This window comes from Vipera berus (assembly GCF_964194415.1).
Source record: "Vipera berus genome assembly, chromosome: 4".
Lineage (NCBI taxonomy): Eukaryota > Metazoa > Chordata > Lepidosauria > Squamata > Viperidae > Vipera > Vipera berus.
The window spans coordinates 86,800,752-86,824,301 of record NC_138206.1 but is presented as its reverse complement, the minus strand read 5'-3'; the positions used below and the strand labels follow the sequence as shown (position 1 = coordinate 86,824,301).

Below are 23,550 nucleotides of genomic sequence, written 5' to 3'. Positions count from 1 at the left end.
GTCAGTCATTGCTGTGAGCCATATAGAATTATATTTCCTAATATGGGTAGCTGTATAAGTCTAATTAAAAAAATATTGAAATGGAAGAGAAAGTTTCACCCTGTTATAAAACAAAAGTACTAAATGGATTTCTGCCACAAGATAACAAGTCATTGAATAGAGATAAAATAGAGTAATCAGAATACACATCAGCCTCTTTAGGATGGTGTTAAGCCTTAAGGTAATTAAAACTGTCTTCTATTCACACAACCCATTACTTTTTAAATTTTTTATTAATTATCTATTTTCACATTCAAGTGCCCAATAGACAATGTGATGACTGAGTCCATTAGTGATTCCGTGGTACATGTAAGCTTCTTCAAACTAAGTCCAATATTACACCCTCCAGTACATCCACTCTTCTTCTGGTAATAACTTTTTTTCCACACTAAGCAAATACAATTCTTATTGTTGTTAGTAAATATACAATTGCATATCAATATTTGTTACATTTTTCTAATAGTGTCAATAATATCAGTTTAGAATATCTTTTCTAACCAAAGCATATCTTAATTGCATTTACACTCAATTTCCATTTATTTAGTCCATATCCTATTTTTGGTTTTTTTCAATTTTAATTACCATCCACATTCAAAGTATCCCAATCATTTATAATTTCAGAACAAGTTATATTTGGGTAACCAGAAGTTTCCCTTATTCAAAGTTCTTAGCATATTCTTATTAACCTTTTCATACCAAAATATGATATTCTGATTACAAATCCTATCTAGTTATAATAATATAATAATACTTCTATTTCTAAGATTTCTGCTTACTTGAAAGATCATTCACAGGAAAGATATATTTCAGTTTGGAGGAGATGGATAGATTATATTCAGAATAAATATGGGACTAAAAAGTTCCATTTAGCTTATGAGTATATTTTAGAGGGATATTGTTATTGGTATTTTGTATGTAGTTATGTTAAAGGGGAGTTAAAGCACATTATGAATTTGGTTAATTGTATATTATGCATAATTTTTATTTAGAATATGATTATTATAACTATAATCCTGTATTTAGCTCTGGGAAGTGGGGGGGGAAGTGGGCGGGTTTGGGGTGGGGGGGATTTGGGGATATATTGTAAAATCTTGTTTTTGTAAAACTTTTTAATAAAAAAAATAACACTTCTATTTCTAATAATCTATTCTTAACCATATTCAAATATCTAATTAGTAATCTAGCACTGAGGTCCCCAACCTTTTGGGCACCAGGAACCGGTTACGTGAAAAGAGGTTTTACATAGGCCAGAGAGGGCGTGGTTTTGTGTGCTGCCTGCATCCTGTGAATGGGGCTTTCCTTGTTTGTGCAGGCCAGTTGCTGGCATGTCACGGCCCAGTACTGGTCCATGGACCAGGGGTTGGGGACCCCTGATCTAGCATCCCCTCTAATAGGTCAAAGCTTCTGTTTCCTTCAATCTTACTCTAGCTTTCTTCTTTTACCAACTAACTTTCCAAGTCAGTGCATTTGGATCATCAAATAATTCTTCCTCTATTTTTGTATATATTATTTTAAACAAGAGAAACAATTTAATTAAAGTATTTTTGGAAGAACTAGCCCGTTGATATTCATTAAACAGCGTCCCTCCTTCAACAGTTCCCCACAATTCTGTTAACGGCTTTATCTTCCATTCCATCAGCTCTTCTTCCTTGTCCTCCATTATGTTCTGAAACTTTGGTTTGTAAAATGTCTTTTCCATTTCCAATATTATCATTGTGTCTTTTAACTTTTCATTTATCTGAGTCTGGTCATTAGCTTCTTCCTTTGGATCCTCAATATTTGTGTCAGCATTCTCTAATTTTCCTTCTATTTTCTGGGTTGCTGGTTCCTTCTCTGTAATTGCTTTCTGAGTTTGTAGATTTAAATTAAAAATTGTTCTTTTATGTCCTTTGTGTTACTTTTAACCTGATCACAAGCTAAAGCAATTGCTTCTTGTATTAATTTCCACATGGAGAGAATTTCTTTCTGTGGTTCATCAGTATTTTCTTGGGGATATGGCAAACTGAGGGTACTGGGGACATATGTTAAGGATGGTTTTTTACTATTTAGAGCTAAGTATGGAACATCCATTTTATTTTATTTTTGTAAGTAGCCTTTAGAAATTTATCCAACCAACTAGCCATTCCTAAATCTCCCCTAAGCAGATATAAGTAAAATTCAAATTTTTCTGTCCAATGAAAAATATATCCTTTCTGTCCAGGGAGAAAAAAGAACTATTAAAGGTTGTTTAACAGTCAAGATTTATAATCCAAAGTGTTCCATATGTTTCTTCTACAGGAAAATAGTTCCACAATACAGTTCTGAAAGTCAGTACTTGTGTTCATAATTCAGACAGGCCAATTTTAGAGTAATATTATTGTATCTGCAACACAGATAAACAGCCCCCAAGTCTGTTCCTTTTTTCTCAGCTGCAACTCTCAACAGTAAAAGCTTCCAAGGCCAGCCAAAGTCTTATCTAATTTTGGGCTTCAAGCCAGGTTTCTTTTAGGCATAAATAAGTTGTAGTGCCGTAATTCACCACTAGATGTCATCAATGCTGTTTTTCAGTTTTTAAATCCAAAACTTATATTATAAACCAAAAAAAGGTCTTAAAAACACTTTTAGTCCCCAAATTTCCAAGCCACATGTATATATTATTTCCAAATTAGTCTTATAGGTGTCTCCATTTCCCCCAAGTAATTAATTTGTCACTTTTCTTTTCTGAGGGAATGGGGCAGAAATTCCCTTTCCCTCTCTCATTAGGGAGAGTGCTTAAAATCATAAAGAGGATCAGGGCTCACCCAGTTTCATCTATGTTGCTATAAGATTGCTTGATAGTGCTTGTTGTCTTCCGTTGTCAGCAGCTTTGGACTGGCTACATGAATGTGGCCAGTCTTTCCCCCGCCAGTTTGGAGGGCTTCCTCAGATTAAATGGGAGGGCTGCTGCCCCCCCACAATCAACAAGGGTCCCCTCCTTGCTTGCCACCTCTACAGGGTGACTTACAACCCTTTCAAGGGTCCCCCGCCAGGGTGAAATCAAACGCGAAAGACGGAGCCCCATCTTCCTGCGCCTGCATTAACGCAATGTCAAAACCGGAAGCCTACCCATTACTGATCATGTGCTTATGTTAACTTCCTTTAAAAAAAACAAGGCTATGTATTTTAACTTCATTCAAAATATATGGTTAAAATATATTAAAGGAAGCTCGATTGGAAGATGGCACTGTGCTAATTATATACTCTAGTAGCCAAAAATGCAAAAGACCTTCACACTCTTGTAATAAAGCCAAGGAATACAGTGAAAAAGATGGACTAAAATAAAATACAAAGAAGACCAAACTAAGGGCAATTGGTACAATAACCAGCCTTAGAACTGACAAGGAAGATATTGAAATAGTGGATACTACTGCTTTTTAGCATCAATTATCAACAGTCAAGAAATATGCTGCAAACTAGCACTTAGTAGAAATGCTAGAAGGCCTTGGAAAAGATATTCAGGTGCCAGAATAGTGCAGTACAGTGGTATTCTCTGTGATGCTTTATGGAAGTGAAAGTGGAACTTTGAGGAAGTAGAGTAGAAACAATATTGAAGGCGTTGGAGAAAATTCCTGAGAATACTATGGATAGCCATAAAAGCAAACAAATGCATCATCAAATAAATCAACCAGAATTTTCACCTGAAGCACAAATAACCAGGCTCAAATTATCATAGTTGGGATACATAATGTGAAGACAAAGTTCTCTGGCAGAGGCGCTAATGCTGGGAAAGATGGAAAGAATGAGGAAAAAAAGAAAAGTACAACCAGTAACCAGATGAATGAGTTGCAGTGGCAATGGGTACACTGTTGGAAACCCAGATTAGAGACAAATTGTCATGGAAAATGTTTGTTAAGAGTTTACACCAACATGATGACACACAACTAATTAGTATGTTATGCCTTAGATGCTACTCTCCTTTTTCATCCACGACTGTTCATTTCATTCCGCCTTAGTCTTCTTTCTGTTACTGCATTACGAATTACATATTTAGATTTATAAAGAGCTAGCTATTTCCTCTTTCACTTTTTGTTGCCTTTTTAACTTAAACCCACTTACACTATAGGTAATGTTAATACTGTTTCTGTTAATATGCTATACTTTTTTACATGCAATCAAATAAACTTGCAAACTGGCTGTTTCTTTGATCATACAGAGTCTTTTTGGGCAACAACCTTGATAATGAACCTCACTATTTCAAAGAAACTATTTATAGAAGAAGAAAAAAGCTTATTCAAAAGCATAGAAACTGCAATCTTAGTTTCTCCTTTGTATATAGGTGTCATGGTTCTGATAGAAGAGACCAGCAGAAATAAGAACTTTGGGGCAATTTATTTATTTTATTTTATTTATTTTATTAGATTTATATACCGCCCTTTCCCGAAGGACTCAGGGCGGTTTACAGGGTATTTAAAACAAAACCAGTACAAAAGTTAAAAACAATTTAAAAAGATTAAATCATCGTTTTCCTCAAAGAACAATTTTAATGGCTACATAATATCAGCATGAACAAAGGTGAAACCAAGACTGAAAGTTACCCCCCCCCAAAAGGTTACAAATAAAAGTTGAACTCCCCACCCCTTTAGTGTGTCATAAATCACAATCCCCAATTATCACCTTTGGCAGACCTCCTAATGGTAGCTCCAGCCTGCTTGACCTTGATTCCCACAAGAAAGTATTTGTTTTGATTAAACTAAAACAATGCATCTCCCCCTTCCCTTTGCTGTGGCAACCAAAAAGCGAAGAAACATGGCTGAATTCAGAGCATTTGAAGGTTTGACGTAGGCAATTATGTTATAGTAGAGCAGTCAACTAATATGAGTATTTTGCAGAATCTTTCTTGCTTTAAATGTCATTTAATTTGTTCATTATAGTCTCTACATAATAACTATAAAATTAGTTCTGAAATGAGGTAATTATTTTTTGTTTATATAAAAAAGCAAGAGGCTTAAATAGTTTGCTCATAACAGCCCCAGGGTTGATAATGGGAAAAGTCCAGTTACTTTTTTTTTTAGCATTCAGTACCTAAATGAACTTAGCAGATGGTAGCACTTAGCCAAGTAGCTGTTTTGGAAAAAGCCAAACAGTATTGGATCAGATTTGAAATATGGCAAATCACTAGCAAATGCCAAGACTTTAGACAGATTAGGAGGTTAAAAGAAATTCTAGAAAGAATAAAATAGCAAGCCACTTCCATATTTTTGCAAAGAAAACAGAATATATCCATGTCACCAGACCCCAAGACCAACTCACAAATAAATGAATGGTCTAATAAAATTGAATTAAACTTGTGTCCTTGATTAAAATTGTAATTGAGATTCGCAGCATAGTTTGAAATTGATTAAATGCCCTATCCAAATGTGAATGGGGAAAATAAATTCTGCATTATGATAAGGGAAGATAAACAATTGCATACTGATAGTCTTTTAGCCGTGGTTAAAAAATTAGAAACATTGCATTTTCAAAGGAGTTGTTAGCAAAAAAAACAAAAACAAAGATTCTTTCCAGTATTTGGATGTGTTTTGTATCTTTAGTTTTTTCTGCTACAAAAGTATCTCAAGAGTTTTGTGGTAGAGAATTTACTTCAAAGTGGCCCTTGTTAAGAAATTTAATTTAAGTTGAAAACTGTCACTGACCATCCCTCTGCCAATCGCTATGTGTATATGTGTGAGTATATTAACATCTTTTCTTAGGGTTATATTCTGTTCTAATGAACCTACAAATTCTTAAAGTACTTCAGAATTTTTTGTTGATTTGAATTATATCAAGCCTATCTGAAGTTTTTTCAATAGACTTTACTTCTGTTACTAAGCATCAACTCATTTCTTCTGTTTTTAGAAGACTGCACAGTTAGATTTTGTTCCCTCTTTTGTTGTTTGACTTTTCATTAATCTGAGTTTGATGGGCACACTTTTTCTTGTGAGTCCATCATTGGTACAGTTCCAATCAGCCATACGCATATTGAGATGCTTTCCTTTTAAATCAAGGATAGTTTTTTGTGCTGGAATACATTTGGAATTTTGAGAACATAATGTGAGCATGCCCATACAATGATACCATACTAATCTTACCTATTCATTGACAACCATGCTGGGCATTTAGCATTAGCGTTAGATCCTCCCATGCTATGTAGCATATTGGGGCAGCAAGGGATCTCCAGTATTTTTGGTTTGGGGAGAGTATATCAGGGTCTTCCCATGTGATGTTTAAAGTCTTTAAGTCTTTAAGTCATCTATGAACATTCTTCACCATCTATTTCAAGGGTGTTCTCTTGATCATTCAGCACGGGGTGGGGGGGAGATCCATCTCATTGCCATCTTGGGAATTCAATTATTCTCCATATGAAGTATTTAACTTGCAAGTTGGAGTCTTCTGCATGCAACTATGTTATGTAATTTGCAGGAAAAATGCTTTTGGAGCAATTCTTTGTTAGTAACATGATCAAAATAGTGAATGTTTAGGATTTGAGGAAGGCATCTTTGTTGAAAGATCTCTTTGTTTTGGGGCATGGCCAGTTACAAATTACCCATTCAATCAAAGGTGTACTAATTATTTTCCAGAATGCTCTTATTATCTTGAAAGGGATTCTGTGCAACCAAAAACTATTACTGTAAGTAGATATAATGCTAGAGATTTGTATTTTAGTTTGTAACAAGTCAGGGAACCTTTTATAATAATTAAAATAATATTTAGAAAGTCAAGTTGGCCAAAGAATTAGGAGGCCTCCAGTACAGATAGTCCTCAACTTGCGACTACAATTAAGGCCAAAATTTATGTTGCTAAGTAAGATATTTAAGTGAATTTTGCCCCATTTTACAATATTTCTTGCCACAGTTGTTAAGTGAATCACTGCAGTTCTTAAATTAGTAACACAGCTGTTAAGTGAATCTGGTTTTCCCATTGACTTTGCTTGTCAGAAGGTTGCAAAAAGGGGTCACATGATCCTGGGACACTACAACAGTCATAAATATGTTTCAGTTGCCAAGCATCTGAATTTTGATCATGTACCCATGGGGATGCTGCAGTGATCGCAAGTGTGAGAAATGATCATTAGTCATTTTTTTCAGTGACGTCACTTTGAATGGTCACTAAATGAACTGTTGTAAGTTGAGGACTACTTGTAGAGGAATCTAAGGGAACTGGTTGTCATAGGTACCAACTTCTCTATTCCTACTGGTGAGGCAGGGCTGTCTACAGCTAACAGGCAGCTGAGGCAGCCGCCCTCCTTCCTCCTGCTTCCCTGCATGGCTGGCCAGTTGAGAGGCTCGGGGTGGGGCCCAGGCCAATTGAGGGCTCCCTTCTGGCCATCCTGGGGCCATCTCCGCCCATGCTGATGGGGCTGCACTGCAGAAAGGAGATGATGGCAGCTCTGATCTCCCCTGTCAGCTGCCCCCCCTCCAGTGCCCTGCCTGGCGCCCCTTCTATGCAATCCTATGTGACTGTGGTATGGAGGAAAGGCTCAGCTGGTGGGGGATGGTTGCTTTCCTCCGCAGAGGCATCCCGGCCCTCCTGCCCCCCCTAGCCAGACCCCTCACCTTCCCCCAGCCGGGACTTGCTGGGGGAAGGTGAGGGGTCACCTTCCCACCCACCCAGTCTGAGACTCCTGCAACTCCCCCAACTGTACCCTCCTGCCCCCTGCTGGGACCTCCTGCCCCCACCCCAGCTAACTCCCGAGCAGCCCACCCCGACCAAGGCAGAGGGAACGTGAGACAGAGAACCGGTTATTAAATTATTTGAATCCTACCACTGCCTTGCTCTCTGGAAAAGTCTCTAATGTTGAGAAAGATGGAAGGTAATCAGCAGCAAGATGGATGGATTCAGCTGTAGTGTCAATGGGTAGACTATTGAAAGATCTGAAGAATTAGGTTAAGGAAAGATAGTAGGATCCAATCTGGGTCGGTCACCGGGACCAGAGGTTTTATCTTCTGAGCTTTTGGATTCATGCTGGGGCCCTTTCCTCAGGGAACATCCCTCTAGCCTAGAAGCTTGTGATAAGTTCTCTAAGGATGGGGGCTCCAACACAAGTCCAAAAGCTCAGAAGATAAAACCTCTGGTCCTGTGACCGACCCAGATTGGATCCTCCAACATTATCCTGGGACACGAATATTCGCTTCATTCATAGGGAAAGATTGCCATGGGGAAAAAAAATCTGTGTGGTCCCTAAGTGACTTGACGGCATATAATTGTAAATCATCTCACAAAGCAAAGACTAGAATAATTCATGTGTATGTAGAAATGGAATGTTTTGACTGCATAGTAAAAAAAATGTTGCAGTTTCTTTTTTCCTAATATTATTTTGCTGAAACAATATATATTTAGTGAACATTGCTTACTCTTTTGATTTCCTATTTAATATTGACAATTTAAGTTTTTTAAAATTTATAAAAATAAGCAATGTGATTTCAGAACATTAGCTTTCTAGTCTATACAACTATTCTGGTGATAAAGATATAGTGAACTGTTTAAAATAACAGTTCTGTTGATATAGTGTTGACAGATTTTTATAAATGAAATGCATGCTTTGAATATATATATTCATTAAGCAAAGTTGACCATCTGTTACATGATGGGGAATGAAAAATAGCAATAAATTTCACTTCATTAACACAGACTGAAACATATGTCTACCCATTATTCATGAAGAATTTATGTTTTACAGTTTAGATATCTTCGCTTAATGTGATAAAAATGCAATTTGGTTTTAATAGTCTCAAAGATCAATCTTAATGTGTATGGGGTTTTCTTTTGATAGAGCTTCCATTGTGATTTCTTCAACATTAAAACTCTGGAAATTTCCCTATCAATATATATTGATGGTAGCTGATTTAAGCGAAAATTGAAATAACATGAAAAATGATTAAATATCATGAACGTTGTGATCCAATGTAGAAATCTTTTAATCTTTTTAAATTAGCTTTAGCTTTTTTCTGTAGATCCAGTGTAATATATATTCACAAGAGGCTGCATCCCATTCTATAAATAGAATAAAACCATTTCTTTTTTGTAGAATAAATTTTGAAGCATGCATGAAATGATGTAAGACACATAAGTATATTAGCTAAAAAGTAAATTATTAGGTTCATGTTAAGAACTTTTCTTAATATGAACATAATAAGTTACTTTTTAGCTAATATACTTATGTGTCTTTAAAAAAAATATGTATGCCCAATACTAGAAAAATGAGAGTTTACCAACTGAAGAAATGCTTATCAAGAAAATACTAGATTGTGCAGAAATGAATAGATTAACTTTAAAGATAAAAGAAAAAGAGCATTTAGTTTATTATAGAACTTGGAATAAATTTTATCAATGGCTAGACAAACGAATTAGAGAGAAAGGAACGTGATACTTATTTTTTTTCCTTATTTTACTAAGAAAAATATTATAGATTGAAAATTTAACATTGTTTACTATAATTTGCTATGTCTATTATTGTTATCAATCATTATTCTTACAACTTTTATTGATGTATATCAACCCAGACAATATGCTATTGGCTAAATATTGAATGTAATTGGGGGAAAGCCCAACCCCTCCCTTAACTTTCCCTCTATCCCAACTCCATACCGCATATCCGCATTTTCCTCCCCACCCTTATAAAAACCAATAAAACTTACAATAAAAAAAGAACTTTTCAAACATGTGTTTCAGATCCAGTTCATGCTAATCTAAATGAAATTAGTATTCTTTAAGAGGCAGAATTCACAATGTCATGTACTACTGTTAATAATTCAGATTCCACTGATGATATTATCACTTAATTGCTTGCAAACAATGTAAGCTACCTGCATTGGCAGGATTGCATTATGATACTGGTTTTTGGCCAATAATATCACCACTCAGAACCATTTTGAATAATGAAGCCTATATGGAAATTTCAGATTTAGAAAATGCCATTGAATAAAAGGTAAAGGTAAAGGTTCCCCCGCACATGTGTGCTAGTTCCATGCGCCTTTGGCGTCTAGTCATGCCGGCCACATGACCACGGAGACGTCCTCGGACAAGCGCTGTCTCTTCGGCTTTGAAACGGAGATGAGCACCGGCCATTGAATAGTAGCTACTAAAATCAGGCATAGAAAAAAAATGACCTTCATGTTTTGCATTATTTTCTAAGTTAACCCAACATTGACAGGCTTCCATGCGCTGCTATAAGAAATAAAAAGTAATGCTGCTTATAAGTTGCCTTTGTTTTAATAAGTAAATTGCTTAAAACAATAACATCTTTATTCAAATTTGCAGTCATGCTACTTTAATAAGTAAAGGGCAGGTGCTGTGCTCTCATGAAAGCGAATGTCCATAGACATTTAGCTATGCACTTTGGGACGAACACCCTTTTAATGGTGCGGGAGTATGAACGGATTTCTTGAAAACATTGCAGACTACAGGAACCATTTGCACTTCAGTTTGAGAGGGAGACAACACAGACTCATCCCCAACAGCCCGTGCCTCACTTCAACAGTGAAGGGACACAAGGCAGAAGACATCCTGCAAGCAAGAAGGCTCCACACACATTTGCACTACTCAGGTGACCCTGAGAACACAGGTAAACCTCCAAATGTCCTTAAAGACTCACTAAAATGGCGAAAATGACCAGCTGTCTGCAAGGAATATAAATCCTTCTATTCCCTACCATCCAGTCAGAGCTGAAGAAGCTTCTTGGATGAGAAGTGAAACATCTTCGAAGAAAAACAAGTCCATTTGCCTCCTGAAAAAGCGTCTCATGAAAGCACTTCTTCCAAATAAAACATGCACAGCCTTAATGGGAAATAGAGTCCTGGACCAGTTGAAGTTTTGCCCTGAACCAACTGAAGCTTAGTTAGAATTCACAATGAAAAAATGTTTATGGTTTAAATGACATCTAAAGTGCTATATTGGATTCCAATGTAGATTTGTTGTTTTCTAGAATGCTAGAAGATGACCTAAAGTTGAGCAGCGATGAAGAGGAGAATGACCAGGTAAGAAATTTGAAATCTGTTCATTTTTTAACCTGTTAATTCATTAAATTTATATCCCGACTTTTCTGAAAAAGCTGAAGACAATGTTCCTATCTTAAACTTACAGCTTAATGTATAATTATAATTGTATATATTATTAACTACAGTGACTAAATTCACAAAACATACTAAGTCACATTCATTATAATTTAATGCTATATATGAACTCAGCTATAAGGAACTATAGGTAGTCCTCAACTTACAACCATTCATTTAGTGATACTCAAAGTTACAATTGCACTGAAAAAAGTGATTTAGGACTGTTTTTCTCACTACTGTAGCAGCATCCCCAGGGTCATGTGATCAAAATGTAGATGCTTGGCAACTGGTTCATATTTGTGAAGGTTGTTGTGTCCTGGGGTCATGTGATCACCTGTTCCAATTTTCTGACAAAACAAGGTCAATAGGGAAGCCAGATTCACTTAACAACCATGTTACTAATTAACAGCTGCAGTGATTCACTTAACAACTGTGGCAAGAAAAGTTATAAAATGGGGCAAACTCAATTAATAACTGTCTTGTTTAGCAACATAAATTTTGGTTCAGTTGTGGTAAGTCAAGGACTATCTTTAACAATAATAGAGGAAAACAAAATTGGACTGTTTGTAGTAATTATATCGCCATACAAGTTTGCAGTTCCTTTGATTACATCTGTATTTTCCCTTAATATCATTCATTCAGTTAATATTACTTTAATTTTATAAGCAATGATCAGAATATCTAATGTTTTAAAAGAAATATTCATATTTTACAAGCATGAATTTGTTGGCAGAATTTTCTTTTCCCAAAGCTGCAGCAAGTTTTGCCACTGAGGCTTTTTGGCAATGAAAATTTATAACCCACAGAGCTAATCAATCTGCATTCAGCAGCTTAAACAAATTAAATAGAACCCTTGTGCTTGTCTGGAATATGTAACTAAAGTTCATTTGGTCTGTTTGCTTCTCCAGCTCCTAAGATTCATAAAAGGCAATATCCTAGTAGAAACTTCAGGCTTGCATCAAAGAAATGTTAAAATAATATAAATACAAGCTAAAAAACGAACTACAAAATAATCTTTGAGACCTGCCTCTGAATTGGATCTGCAGGAAAAAAAACCCACCACTGGATGCTTTATAGCAACACAGGGAAGGGACAGCAAGTTCTTTAACAATGTTACAATATATACTTTTAGTTTGTAAAATTGCTAACTATGCTATGTGTTGTATATCTGATTGAAATATTGCACATCATTTTAGATATTAATATGAATTAAAAATACACACAAATACTGCATTTAGCAACCACAATTGGGGCCAATAACTCAGTCATTAAATGAAGCAATTGATAAGTGAAACTATAACTTAACGTTGTAAGCTGCCCAGAGTTATCCTATGGTAAGTTGGGTGACTAGGTAGGTAGGTAGGTAGGTAGGTAGGTAGGTAGGTAGATAGATGTTATGATCTTACTTTAGCATTCCTTTCCTTTAGAGACCTACAAAGGTTGTAAATGCAAGGACTGGTCATAAAGTTATTTTTTCATCACTGTTATAACTGCAAATTATCACTAAACAGAATTTTTTATTGGCCAAGTGTGGTTAGACACAGAAGGAATTTGTCTCCAATGCATAAGCTCTCAGTGTACATACAAGCAACAGATGATAAAACATGATCAGAATCAACATAAAAATACATTCATCACAATCATAAGATACAACACTTAATGATAGTCATAGGATATTAAATCAGCAGTCATACTGGAGTACTAAATAAAACAATATAAATCATGAGATAAAGCAACCAAGTTATAGTCATAGGAAGATGAGATAGATAATAGGAAAGATGAGGTGAACAATAATAATAATAAACCCTTAATAAATAGTTTGGCAGTTTTGTAGGAATTAGTTGTTAAGCAGAGTGATGGCATGGGGAAAAACTGTCCTTCTGTCTAGTTGTTCTGGGGTGCAATGCCTATAGCGTTGTCTTGAGGGAAGAAGTTGAAACAGTTTATGTCCAGGATGTAGGGGGTCTGTAGATATTTTCACAGCCCACTTTCTGGCTTGTGCAGTATATAGGTCCTCAATAGAAAGCAGGCTGGTAGCAATTGATTTTTCTGCAGTTCTAACTATCCGTTGAAATCTTTATCTGTCTTGTTTGGTTGCAGTGCCAAACCAGACAGATATAGAGATGCAAATGACAGAGGCAATTGCTAAATGACAACTACCTGTAAGGTCATATTAGAATATATATGAGCAATTATGGAGGATAGGAGAAACAAATATCACAACAGTATGCACTGTAAATGTCATTTGTGCTATAAAGTTATGATGCAGAAACCATTATTATGACATGATTGTGGCTTGTTCAAAATGCCTATGAGAATATAGCTCCCATAATCTCTCAACCAGCATATTGACTTGTTGATGGTAGGAATTACTGACCAGTGTTTGGAAAGAAATAAACTGGGAAGAGTTTGTTTTTAAAAAATTGATTAAATAATTGCTTCCTATGCATTCTGTAAGAGAACGACAGGCAGAACTGGGATGGTGGTGGTGGTGGTGGTGAAAAGAAGGATCAACCTAGAACACTACCCAGTCACAAATGAACTTGACTTCCATTGACCTTTATCTAACACTAACCATTTGCTAACCTGTGAGAAGATTCTTGTGCATAGGCTTTTAACAATAAATCAGTTAAACTGAACTTTCCTGTGTGGATCTGGTCTTTCACGCCTGACACATTTATCTGTTCTCATCTCACCATTAAAAAAAATGTAGGACAAATCAGCTAAACACTGAAAACAGCAGTTTAGTAAATGTGATAGGAACCAGGGAGCCATCTGAAAGAGCTCTATATATGTTTTACTAAGAACAAACAAGTTGTGTATAACTAATCAGGCATGCATAATAAATTGAATGTTATCCCATTTTACTGGTATCAAGGTCTAAAAAGAAGTAAAGATGGCAAATTACAGCTGTTACCAAAGATGCAATTCCTAAGTGCTACTAATAATGCACCGTCATTTACAAGATAAAATAAACCACTTTTCTTGTATGATTTCATGTGGCATAAAACTGATAATAGCAACAATTTCCCATAGAAGACAGTGTGAAGACGTCAATGATAGAAAAGTACATGGAAATCAGACAGTCAGGTAAGAAGAAAGTACCATAGGTAGAAGCAGGAGGAAATTATGGCTACAAACATAACGTTAAATTCTTGCTGGTATAAAAGTAGAATTATTAAATGGTATGTTATGTTCCTTCAGAACGTCTGGATGATGTGTCATACATGTTTCTTTCCACAATTGAGAAACAGGTTGAGAGTTCCAAGACATATGGAGAAGTTCAAAGTTGCTTCATTTTGATCAAGAGTTATTTAGAATCAGTAAAAGGAACCTGTCATCCACTCATCCACTCATATCTTTCTGTCTTTAGTATCTTCTCTACCAATTCTAAGGCTGCTTGTTGTACCTGCCATCATTAGTTTGGTCTGTTTATATTTTAGTCCTATTTTTTAACTCCTCCATTTTTATCTACAGTTTGCAGATTTTTTTTTTGCATTTTTGACTATCAGATTTGCATCAGTTGATTTTTCCTATAATAATAATAATAATAGATAATAATAACAACAACAACCCCCAGTGAGGCACTACCTTGACATGGTTGTGGGGCTTGTGTATTCTGAGGAAGATGAGAGCTATGCCAGAGGTTCAACCATACTGGACAGGTCTCTTCAGAGGAGTCAGACAAAGAGTGTCTCTCCCATAAAAAATTATGGTGAGACGTAAATTTCAGAAAGCCATACCAGCTCGAATGTTGCCTGGGTTAACAAGGTCTGCACTAGATGTTGGAGTTCCTGGATATCTGGTGAAAAATGGGTTACAGGACTCAGGACTGTTGGCTGAGCAACCAGGGTCAACAGCTGCAGAACTACTGGAAGAAAAGATGTTTACCCATTGCAAATATACAGTTATTGAAAACAAAGAAATAATGATCTGTTATTACAGACCAAGTCCAACAAGAAGAGGATATCTAAAATGAATGCACCAGTTCTGGAAAGAACAACATGCAGAATCAGAAATAACAGAACAGAGACTAGCAGATCAACGCCAATTTATAATACGAAATAAAGTATTCACAGAAACAGAATTGGATGAACTGCAAAGGTTTACCCAGGGCAAAAAAAATCAAAGCCTTGCCAGAAGTAATTCAGAATGTAGAGGCAAGCCAGGGGGAGTTGGCAGTGAAGGAATCCAGCAGAGATACACAACTGTTCTCATTTGGAAACCAGGCACTCTTCCTCAGAAAGAACAAAACCCTCTAACTAAAAAAATAAAAGAATTGAAAGAATAACTGAGCATCTAGAACAGCACAAAAACAACAGAATAAAGCTGCCTGCATTGAAGCTTGTTCCAAAGAAACAGCTAGCACAAGCTTTAAAAGATGCAAATACTGCAATATCAAGTATAAGCACCTATTCACTGCAAGAAACAAACCAACTAATGTACAGCACAGCTGCAGTTATAACTGAATACCTGGGATGCAAAATCAACAAAGAAGAAAAACAAACAAACAGTGCATCACAAAAATGGAAAGTTAGACTAGAAAATAAGATCAGCAAGTTAAGATCACATGCAAGCAAGCTAGAACAGATGAAAAAAAAGAAACTGAAGAACAAGAAGACCAAAGAATACCTAATCAAGAAATACCACTTAGAAACAAGGAAGATGAAGGGAGCATTGGAAATAATAAAGCAGCAAATAACAGCTATAGCCAGGAAAATCAGTAGATACAAAGCTCAAATTGAAAATTATAGGCAGAACCTCCAATTTCAATCCAATCAGAAACATTTCTACCAATCCATCAATGGAGAAACTGCAATGAATCAGTCAGTACCTGACAAGGAAGAAACAGTGCAGTTCTGGAAACAGATATTGGATAACCCAAAGAAATACAACAAGGATGCGGCTTGGTTAAAAGAGGTGGATGCAAATAAAACAGAAGTTGAAATGAAAGAACTAGTAATAACAACAAAAATGGTAGAAAAAGAGCAAGGGAGATCAAAAATTGGTCAGCACCAGGTGAAGGTGAACTGCATGGGTTTTGGTTGAAACATCTAACTGTTATATACCCACTCATTGCCAACAATATACTATAAGGAGGAGAAATTGAAAAGTGGCTAACAACTGGGAAAACCTACCTAATAATGAAAAATCCAGCAAAAGGAGCAACACCAGGCCAATTACCTGCTTACCAACAACTTTCAAATTGCTTAACTGGTGTGGTAGCTGATGCAGTACAACAGCATCTAGTTGAAAACAATCTCTTTCCACCCGAGCAGAAAGGAAACCGCCCCAATAGCACAGGAACAAAAGATCAACTCCTAATAGAAAAAATGATCTTTGAAAACTGCAAGAAAAGGAAGACCAACCTGAATGTGGCATGGATTGACTACAAAAAGGCATTTGACTCTGCCACATGACTGGACAATCAAGTGCCTAGAAATAACAGGAGTCACTAGAAACATCAGAAAATTTGTGCAAAGATTGATGGCACAATGGAAGACACAGTTGCAGGTCAATGGTGAGAGACTGGGAGAGGTTAATATCAAGAGAGGAATATTCCAAGGAGATTCATTATCACCACTACTATTTGTTATTGCACTGTTTCCTCTGTCAACAATATTGAATAACTCAGGACATGGCTATCAAACATCAAAAGCATCTGCCAAACTATCCCACCTCCTTTACATGGATGATCTGAAGCTGTATGGAAAAACATCATCTGAAATAGAATTGCTGCTCAACACTGTCTGTATATATAGCCAAGATATTGCAATGGAGTTTGTCTTGGACAAATGTGCCACACTTACTCTCAAACAAGGAAAAATAGTGAAAACTGAAGGAATCAAGATGCCCCACAAAAATAACAGTAAGAGTCTGGATGAGGAAGATTACTACAAATACTTGGGTATCCTTCAAGCTGACAACATCAAGCACACTGAAGTCAAGAAAAAGATTAGAGGTGAATACATCAAGAGAGTGAAGAAGATCTTAAAGTCCAAACTCAATGGAGGAAATACTGTGAAGGCAATCAACACCTGGGCAATTCCAGTCATTAGATACACAGCTGGAATAGTGGACTGGACTCAAGCAGAACTAAAAGCAATGGATAGGAAGACTAGAAAAATAATGACAATGAATCATGCCCTTCATCTATGCAGTGACATTGACAGACTCTATCTACAAAGGCAAATAGGTGGTCGTGGAATGCTGCAAGTACATCAGATGGTTGAAGAAGAAAAAATGGCTTTGGAAGACTATCTGAAGGACAATGATGAAGATGCATCAGGAAGGCTTACAGACTACTGGAGAGACCAAGCTGGCCTACAAAAAAGACCAAATGAAGAACAGAATATAGAGGCAAGGGAAAACAAAGCACTACATGGCCAGTACATTAAAAAAATAGCTGGGAATGTAGATAATAACAAGACCTGGCAATAGCTAAGAGCAGGAAAGTTGAAGAAAGAGACCAAGGGACTAATTCTGGCTCCACAAGACCAAGCCTTAAGGACAAATGCATACAAAGTCAAAATTGAGAAGACAGCAACAGACAGTAAGTGCCGCCTATGCAAAGAAGCTGAAGAAACAGTGGACCACCTGGTAAGCTGCTGCAAAAAGATTGCACAGACTGACTACAAGCAGCAGCATGACAAAGTAGCAACAATGGTGCATTGGAAGATTTGCAAGAAATATCATTTGCCTGTAAACAAGAACTGGTGGGATCATAAAATAGAGAAAGTCATAGAAAATGATAAAATTAAACTTCTCTGGGACTTCATAATTCAAACAGACCAGCACCTGCAACATAACACCTCAGACTTAACAATTGTCAATAAGAAAGACAAAAAAAGTCTGGATAGTGGTCATGGCAGTGCCTGGAGACAGCAGAGTAGATGAGAAAGAACTGAAGAAGATAAAATACAAAGACCTACTAATAGAAATAGAAAAACTATGGCAAAGGCAAGAAAGTACAGTACCAATAATAATAGGCACTTGGGTGCAATCCCAAAACAACTGGAGCACCACTTGGACACCATTGGCATTGACAAATTCGCCATTAGTCAATTGCAAAAGGTGGCCTTACTAGGAACTGCTTCCATCCTGTGGCAATATCTGTAATACCATTAAACATCCACATCTGCCTATCCCAGGACCTTGGTATGGACTCGATAGGTAGACAAAAAAGCCAAATCCAGTCTGAACATCTGGCTGACTGTGTGAATAATTAATAATAATAATAATAATAATAATAATAATAATAATAATAATAATAATAATAATAATAATAATAATAATAATAATAATACGACCTGGCCATCAAAACTGTGCGATTATGGATGAAACATGTAACAGTGATATCCATTGTCATTGGAGCACTGGGAACTATGTCCAAAAACTTTGCAAAATACATCAAGAAATTGCAGCTTCCTGCAATAACTCCAGCAAAGCTACAAAAAACTGCTACTCGGAACATCTTACATTTTAAGGAGATACCTGGTTGATACCTAGGATGCTGGCAGCAACCCATGTCATGAGTTTCATGTTTTATGAATAAAAGTTTAATAATAATAATAATAATAATAATAATAATAATAATAATAATAATAATAATAATAATAATAATAATAATAATAATTTGGAAGGGACCTTGGAGGTCATCTAGTCCAACCTCCTGCTCAGGCAGGAAACCCTATACCATTTCAGACAAATGGCTGTCCAGTCTCTTCTTTAAAACTTCCAGTGTTGGAGCATTCACAGCTTCTGGAGGCAGGTTGTTCCACTGATTAATTGTTCTCGCAGGAAATTTCTCCTTAGTTCTACGTTGCTTGTCTCTTTGGTTAGTTTCCATCCATTGCTTCTTGTCTTGCCTTCAGGTGCTTTGGAGAACAGCTTGACTCCCTCTTCTTTGTGGCAACCCCTGAGATATTGGAACACAGCTATCATGTCACCCCTCATCCTTCTTTTCATTAGACTATTCATTCCCAATTCCAGCAACCATTCCTTATATGTTTTAGCCTCCAGTCCCCTGATCATCTTTGTTGCTCTTCTCTGTACTCTTTCTAGAGTCTCAACATCTTTTTTATATCGTGGTGACCAAAACTGGATGCAGTATTCCAGGTGTGGCCTTTACCAAGGCATTGTAAAGTGGTATTAACACTCCACGTGATCTTGATTCTATTTCTCTGTGAATGCAGCCTAGCACTGTGTTGGCTTTTTTGGCAGCTCTGGCACACTGCTGGCTCATATTTAAGTGATTGTCTACTAGGACTCCGAGATCCCTCTCACAGTTACTACTATTGAGCAAGGTACCACCTATACTATACCTGTGCATTTGATTTTTCTTGCCTAAATGTAGAACCTTACTTTCTTCACCATTGAATTTCATTTTGTTACATAGCACCCAATATTCAAATCTGTCAAGATCTGTTCTGTTCCAGCCTACGACCATCCCAGTTTGCTTCAAGGACAACCCCTTTTTTCTTTTTAAATCAATAGGCTGGAAAAAACCCAAGCCAAATTTATTTACAGTTCCAAATAATAAAATCCTTCAAAAAAAAGCAGCAGAATATTTTCCTTAACAAAAAAAAATGATTCAAACCTCAAACAAGAGTCAAACAGGAAGATTAGCAAGAACAGACCAGGATTTTCTTTGGATTTCTATGAACGGTTGCCTTCAGCAACCAGCACCGCCCACACCTTCCCCTTTTATTAACAACCCCCAAGGCGTGGCTTCTCAATGCCTTCTCCTCCTTTTGCTGAGTTGCTTCATAGACTTCCTCTGGTCTGCTCTGCTCAACTGCCTTCTGCTTCTAGCATCTCTAAACAGATTCAGCTGTGACTCGTCTGAGTCTGAACTCTCCTCCTCACACAGCTGAGCCTCATAACGAACACGACTGGAGGGGCCCGGCTGTTCCTCTGAGAGTCCTGTAATGCATCAGAGCCTCCCTCCAACACCGAAGGCTCTCCAAACCTCTCCTCCTCCTCCTCAGATCCCTCGGACTCAGGTGCTGGGAGCACAGGGTGGCACAGAATCACAACAAGATCCTTCTGTATCTTAAGCCTATCTTCTGGACATGTTGGCTATTCCTGCCAACTTGGTGTCATTGCAAGTTTGATCAGTTCCTTATCTATGCCCTCATCCATATCATTGATGAAAATGTTGAGCAGCACTGGGGCCAGAACAGAGCCCTAGGGCACCCCACTACACACTTCCCTCCATGTAGATGCAGTTCCATTGAGGACCACATGCTGAGTACGGCTGGTCAGCCAGCTTCGAATCCATCTCTGTGGTGATGCTGTCTAACCCACATTTTTCTATCTTATCAAGTAGTAGGTTGTGGTCTACTTTATCATATGCCTTACTGAAGTCCAAGTAAATTATATCCACAGCATTCCTCTAGTCCACTAATTTTGTCACTTGGTCAAAGAATGCAATAAGATTTGTCTGGCATGATCTGTTTTTGACGAAGCCATGTTGGCTTTTGGTAATGACTTTGTTTGCCTCTAGATGTTTGCTGATTCATTGCTTGATTATCTTTTCTAGAATCTTCCCAGGTATTGAGGTCAGGCCGATAGGTCTGTAGTTTCCTGGATCCATTTTTTCCCCCTTTTTTGAAGATGGGAACTACATCAGCTCTTTCCAGTCCTCTGGTAGTTCCCCAGTGCTTCAGGATCTTTGAAAGATATAGTTCAGTGGTTCTGAGATTACATCTGCCAGTTCCTTCAGAACCTTGGGGTGTAGTCCATCAGGTCCTGGTGATTTGAACTTGTCTAGGGTAGACAGGTGCTCACTTACCATTTTCTTGCCTATCTTAACTTGTGTTTCTAATCTGTTTTTTACAGTACTGTTTTTGATAGGTTGGACTGTTTTTCCCTTTGTGTAAAGACAGATGCAAAAAACAAGTTAAATAGTTCTGCTTTGTCCCTATTGCTTGTCACTTTCTTGCCACTTTCTCCCACTTTCTCCCACTAATTATATTCTTCCAAATTGCTTCCGTTAATACATATTCAGAATATAGCCTAAATAAATAATCAAGAATATACAGAATGATCCTCAATTTACTTCTTTGTTTTTAATAATAGCTGTAGATTTGGACTCCAGGTAAGAATCATAACTCAGGTAAAGGAGCTAGTTTAATTGTTTGCCTTTATATCATATCCCCAAATAGAATTTGCTCCTGATGCCAATGTTTTATTTGATATATGAGTGTGGCTATTGCAATCTGGCAGCTTCAAGCCAATTATTTGGGGGGGGGGGGAAGCAATTGTTGGAGGAAGTAGCTTAATCCCTATTCTGCATGTTCCAGCATTCTGATCCTGTTCATATTATATACAAACAAACTGTTTTTATAAGATAAAAACACAGTAATTCAATGTCAAATCACAGTTTAAACATACTTTAAGTCATATTTCCAGGTTTTATAAATGTATAAGAAACACTGGTTTTAAACCAATATAATTATGCCTTCTTTGAAAAGATGTTGAGGAGAAATCTAGCAGGCCATATAAAAGTGGCCCTAAGGGCATATTATCTGATAAACTCCCAAGGTGAAACATTTAAACTCTCAACATTGCAAGCCAGACTAGCTGTGACAGCTTTCATTAATAGAGCCTTAGTGTAGTGCATCTAAAATTGGCTAACAAGATTTTAATAGAAGATGAGGTTTAATGATCACATTTAATGATCTCAGCAGCCACTGCCCTTTGCAGCAGATGCTCATTACTTTTAAAAAGCTTTCTTCTGTGTCTATTGCTTCATGGCTGTGCCCCAAAGAAATAGTGCAGATACAAGCTCTGTAGCACTGTGTGTATAAGAGGCTTGATTTGAATGTGTACTGTATACGGTAATTGAGAGAAGGTCAAGTGCATATCCTGCAGTAACAGACATTGAGCATTCTCTGCTTATCATAAATTATGCCAAATAAGCACTTGTGTAATGAGAAGGGGATGCCAAGATAAAGACAAGAGGAGAGGATAATGTGTAAATTTCACAAGCTTGTATATCTTTCTATGTACCATACTGAAATAAATAGCTCTTGTTAGTAAGTTTATTCTGTCAGGGCTCCTGAGGCAAGTGGCAGGTAGGAAAGAGAAAAGAAAGAAGCAGTGGTGCAAGGAAAGGTCTTGTATTCTTCCATGACTGGATAACAAATATGCAAAGAGTATTCTCCTTCTCCTCTTTCTGAAGAGACATTGCTCAAGTTCTTTTTATAAGCAAGGAAAAGAGGTATTGACCAATGATTGGCAATCTGCAAAACAGCTACTGAATTTATCGGTTTCACTGAAGCTACCAAAATGATAGGAAATACAAATTAATTGCACAAATTATAATCAAACTATTCAGTATTGTGAAGCAAATAATGTTTACTACTTGAAAGGATTTTTCCTTTCCTAAGTGAGATCACTTTTTAAAGGGGGTTAGAAAACAAGGTTGAGAGGCAATTCTTGTGTCAGTCAAGAATACATAATGATACCAAGTCATATATAAAATGGGCATTGTATCATGTAGATAGTATGTGATCATCTTTCAGTTAAACATAAGGTTTGCTTCAAGGTAATACGATTTGAGCTAAATCAAAAGATTTTGTACCCTAATATGATTTTTAAGGGTTGTCAGAAAGCAGGATTAAAATAAATTATAATAGGAGGATAAGAGGTAAGACTATATGGCAAACAGCAAAATTCATTTTAAATGAATGAGACTTTGCTTGAATTGCCTTTTTAAGCAAAACAACCTGATCTGCTTTTCCAATGGTAATATAAGTTAGTAAGTTTATTCTGTTAGGGCTCCTAACAGAATAAAGTTATCCTTCTAGTTTTACATTTTTCTAAATGTTGTAATATATTCCTTACCTCATATTTTAAAAATCTCATGGATATGTAGTTTTCTTACGTAAAGGTGTATGTTTGGGAAACAGAGATGTGCACACTCATGGCAGAAGCACTGCCTAAAAGTAGCTATCAAATTGCTTTTTTTAAACCTTATTAGAAGTATTATTCAGTACATACTGAGGAGCAATACAGGTAGTCCTCAACATGCAACAGTTCATTTAGCGACCATTCAAAATTAAAACAGCCTAGAGAAAAGTGACTTATGACCATTTTTCACACAACCGTTGCAGCGTCCCGATGGTTACACAGTCAGAATTCAGATGCTTGCCAACTGACTCATATTTATGACAGTTGCAGTTTCCCAGGGTCATGTGATGATTTTTGGCAACCTTCTGACAAGCAAAATCAATGGGAAGCCAGATTCATTTAATAACCATGTCACTAACTTAACAACTGCAGTGATTAACTTAACATCTTTGGTAAAAAAAAAAGGTCATAAATCTGGTAAAATTCACTTAACAAATGTCTCATTTAGCAGCAGAAATTTTGGGTTCAATTGTAGTCATAAGTCGAGGACTACCTGTAAATAAGTTTTTTTGTTTTGATTCCACCTGCTATTTTTAGAGTGTTT

The 23,550-nt window shown here is 36.7% G+C and overlaps 1 protein-coding gene across 1 annotated transcript in view; it reads left to right on the top strand.

Annotated features, from left to right (window-relative positions):
* Positions 1-23,550, top strand: part of AFF3 (ALF transcription elongation factor 3) — a gene marked incomplete at both ends in the record, with an annotated part of 268,945 nt that overhangs the window by 188,647 nt on the left and 56,748 nt on the right. The window contains one exon of the mRNA XM_081326388.1: positions 10,958-11,009. Within this exon, the coding sequence (XP_081182514.1) occupies positions 10,958-11,009 (52 nt within the window). The remainder of the gene's footprint in view (positions 1-10,957; positions 11,010-23,550) is intronic.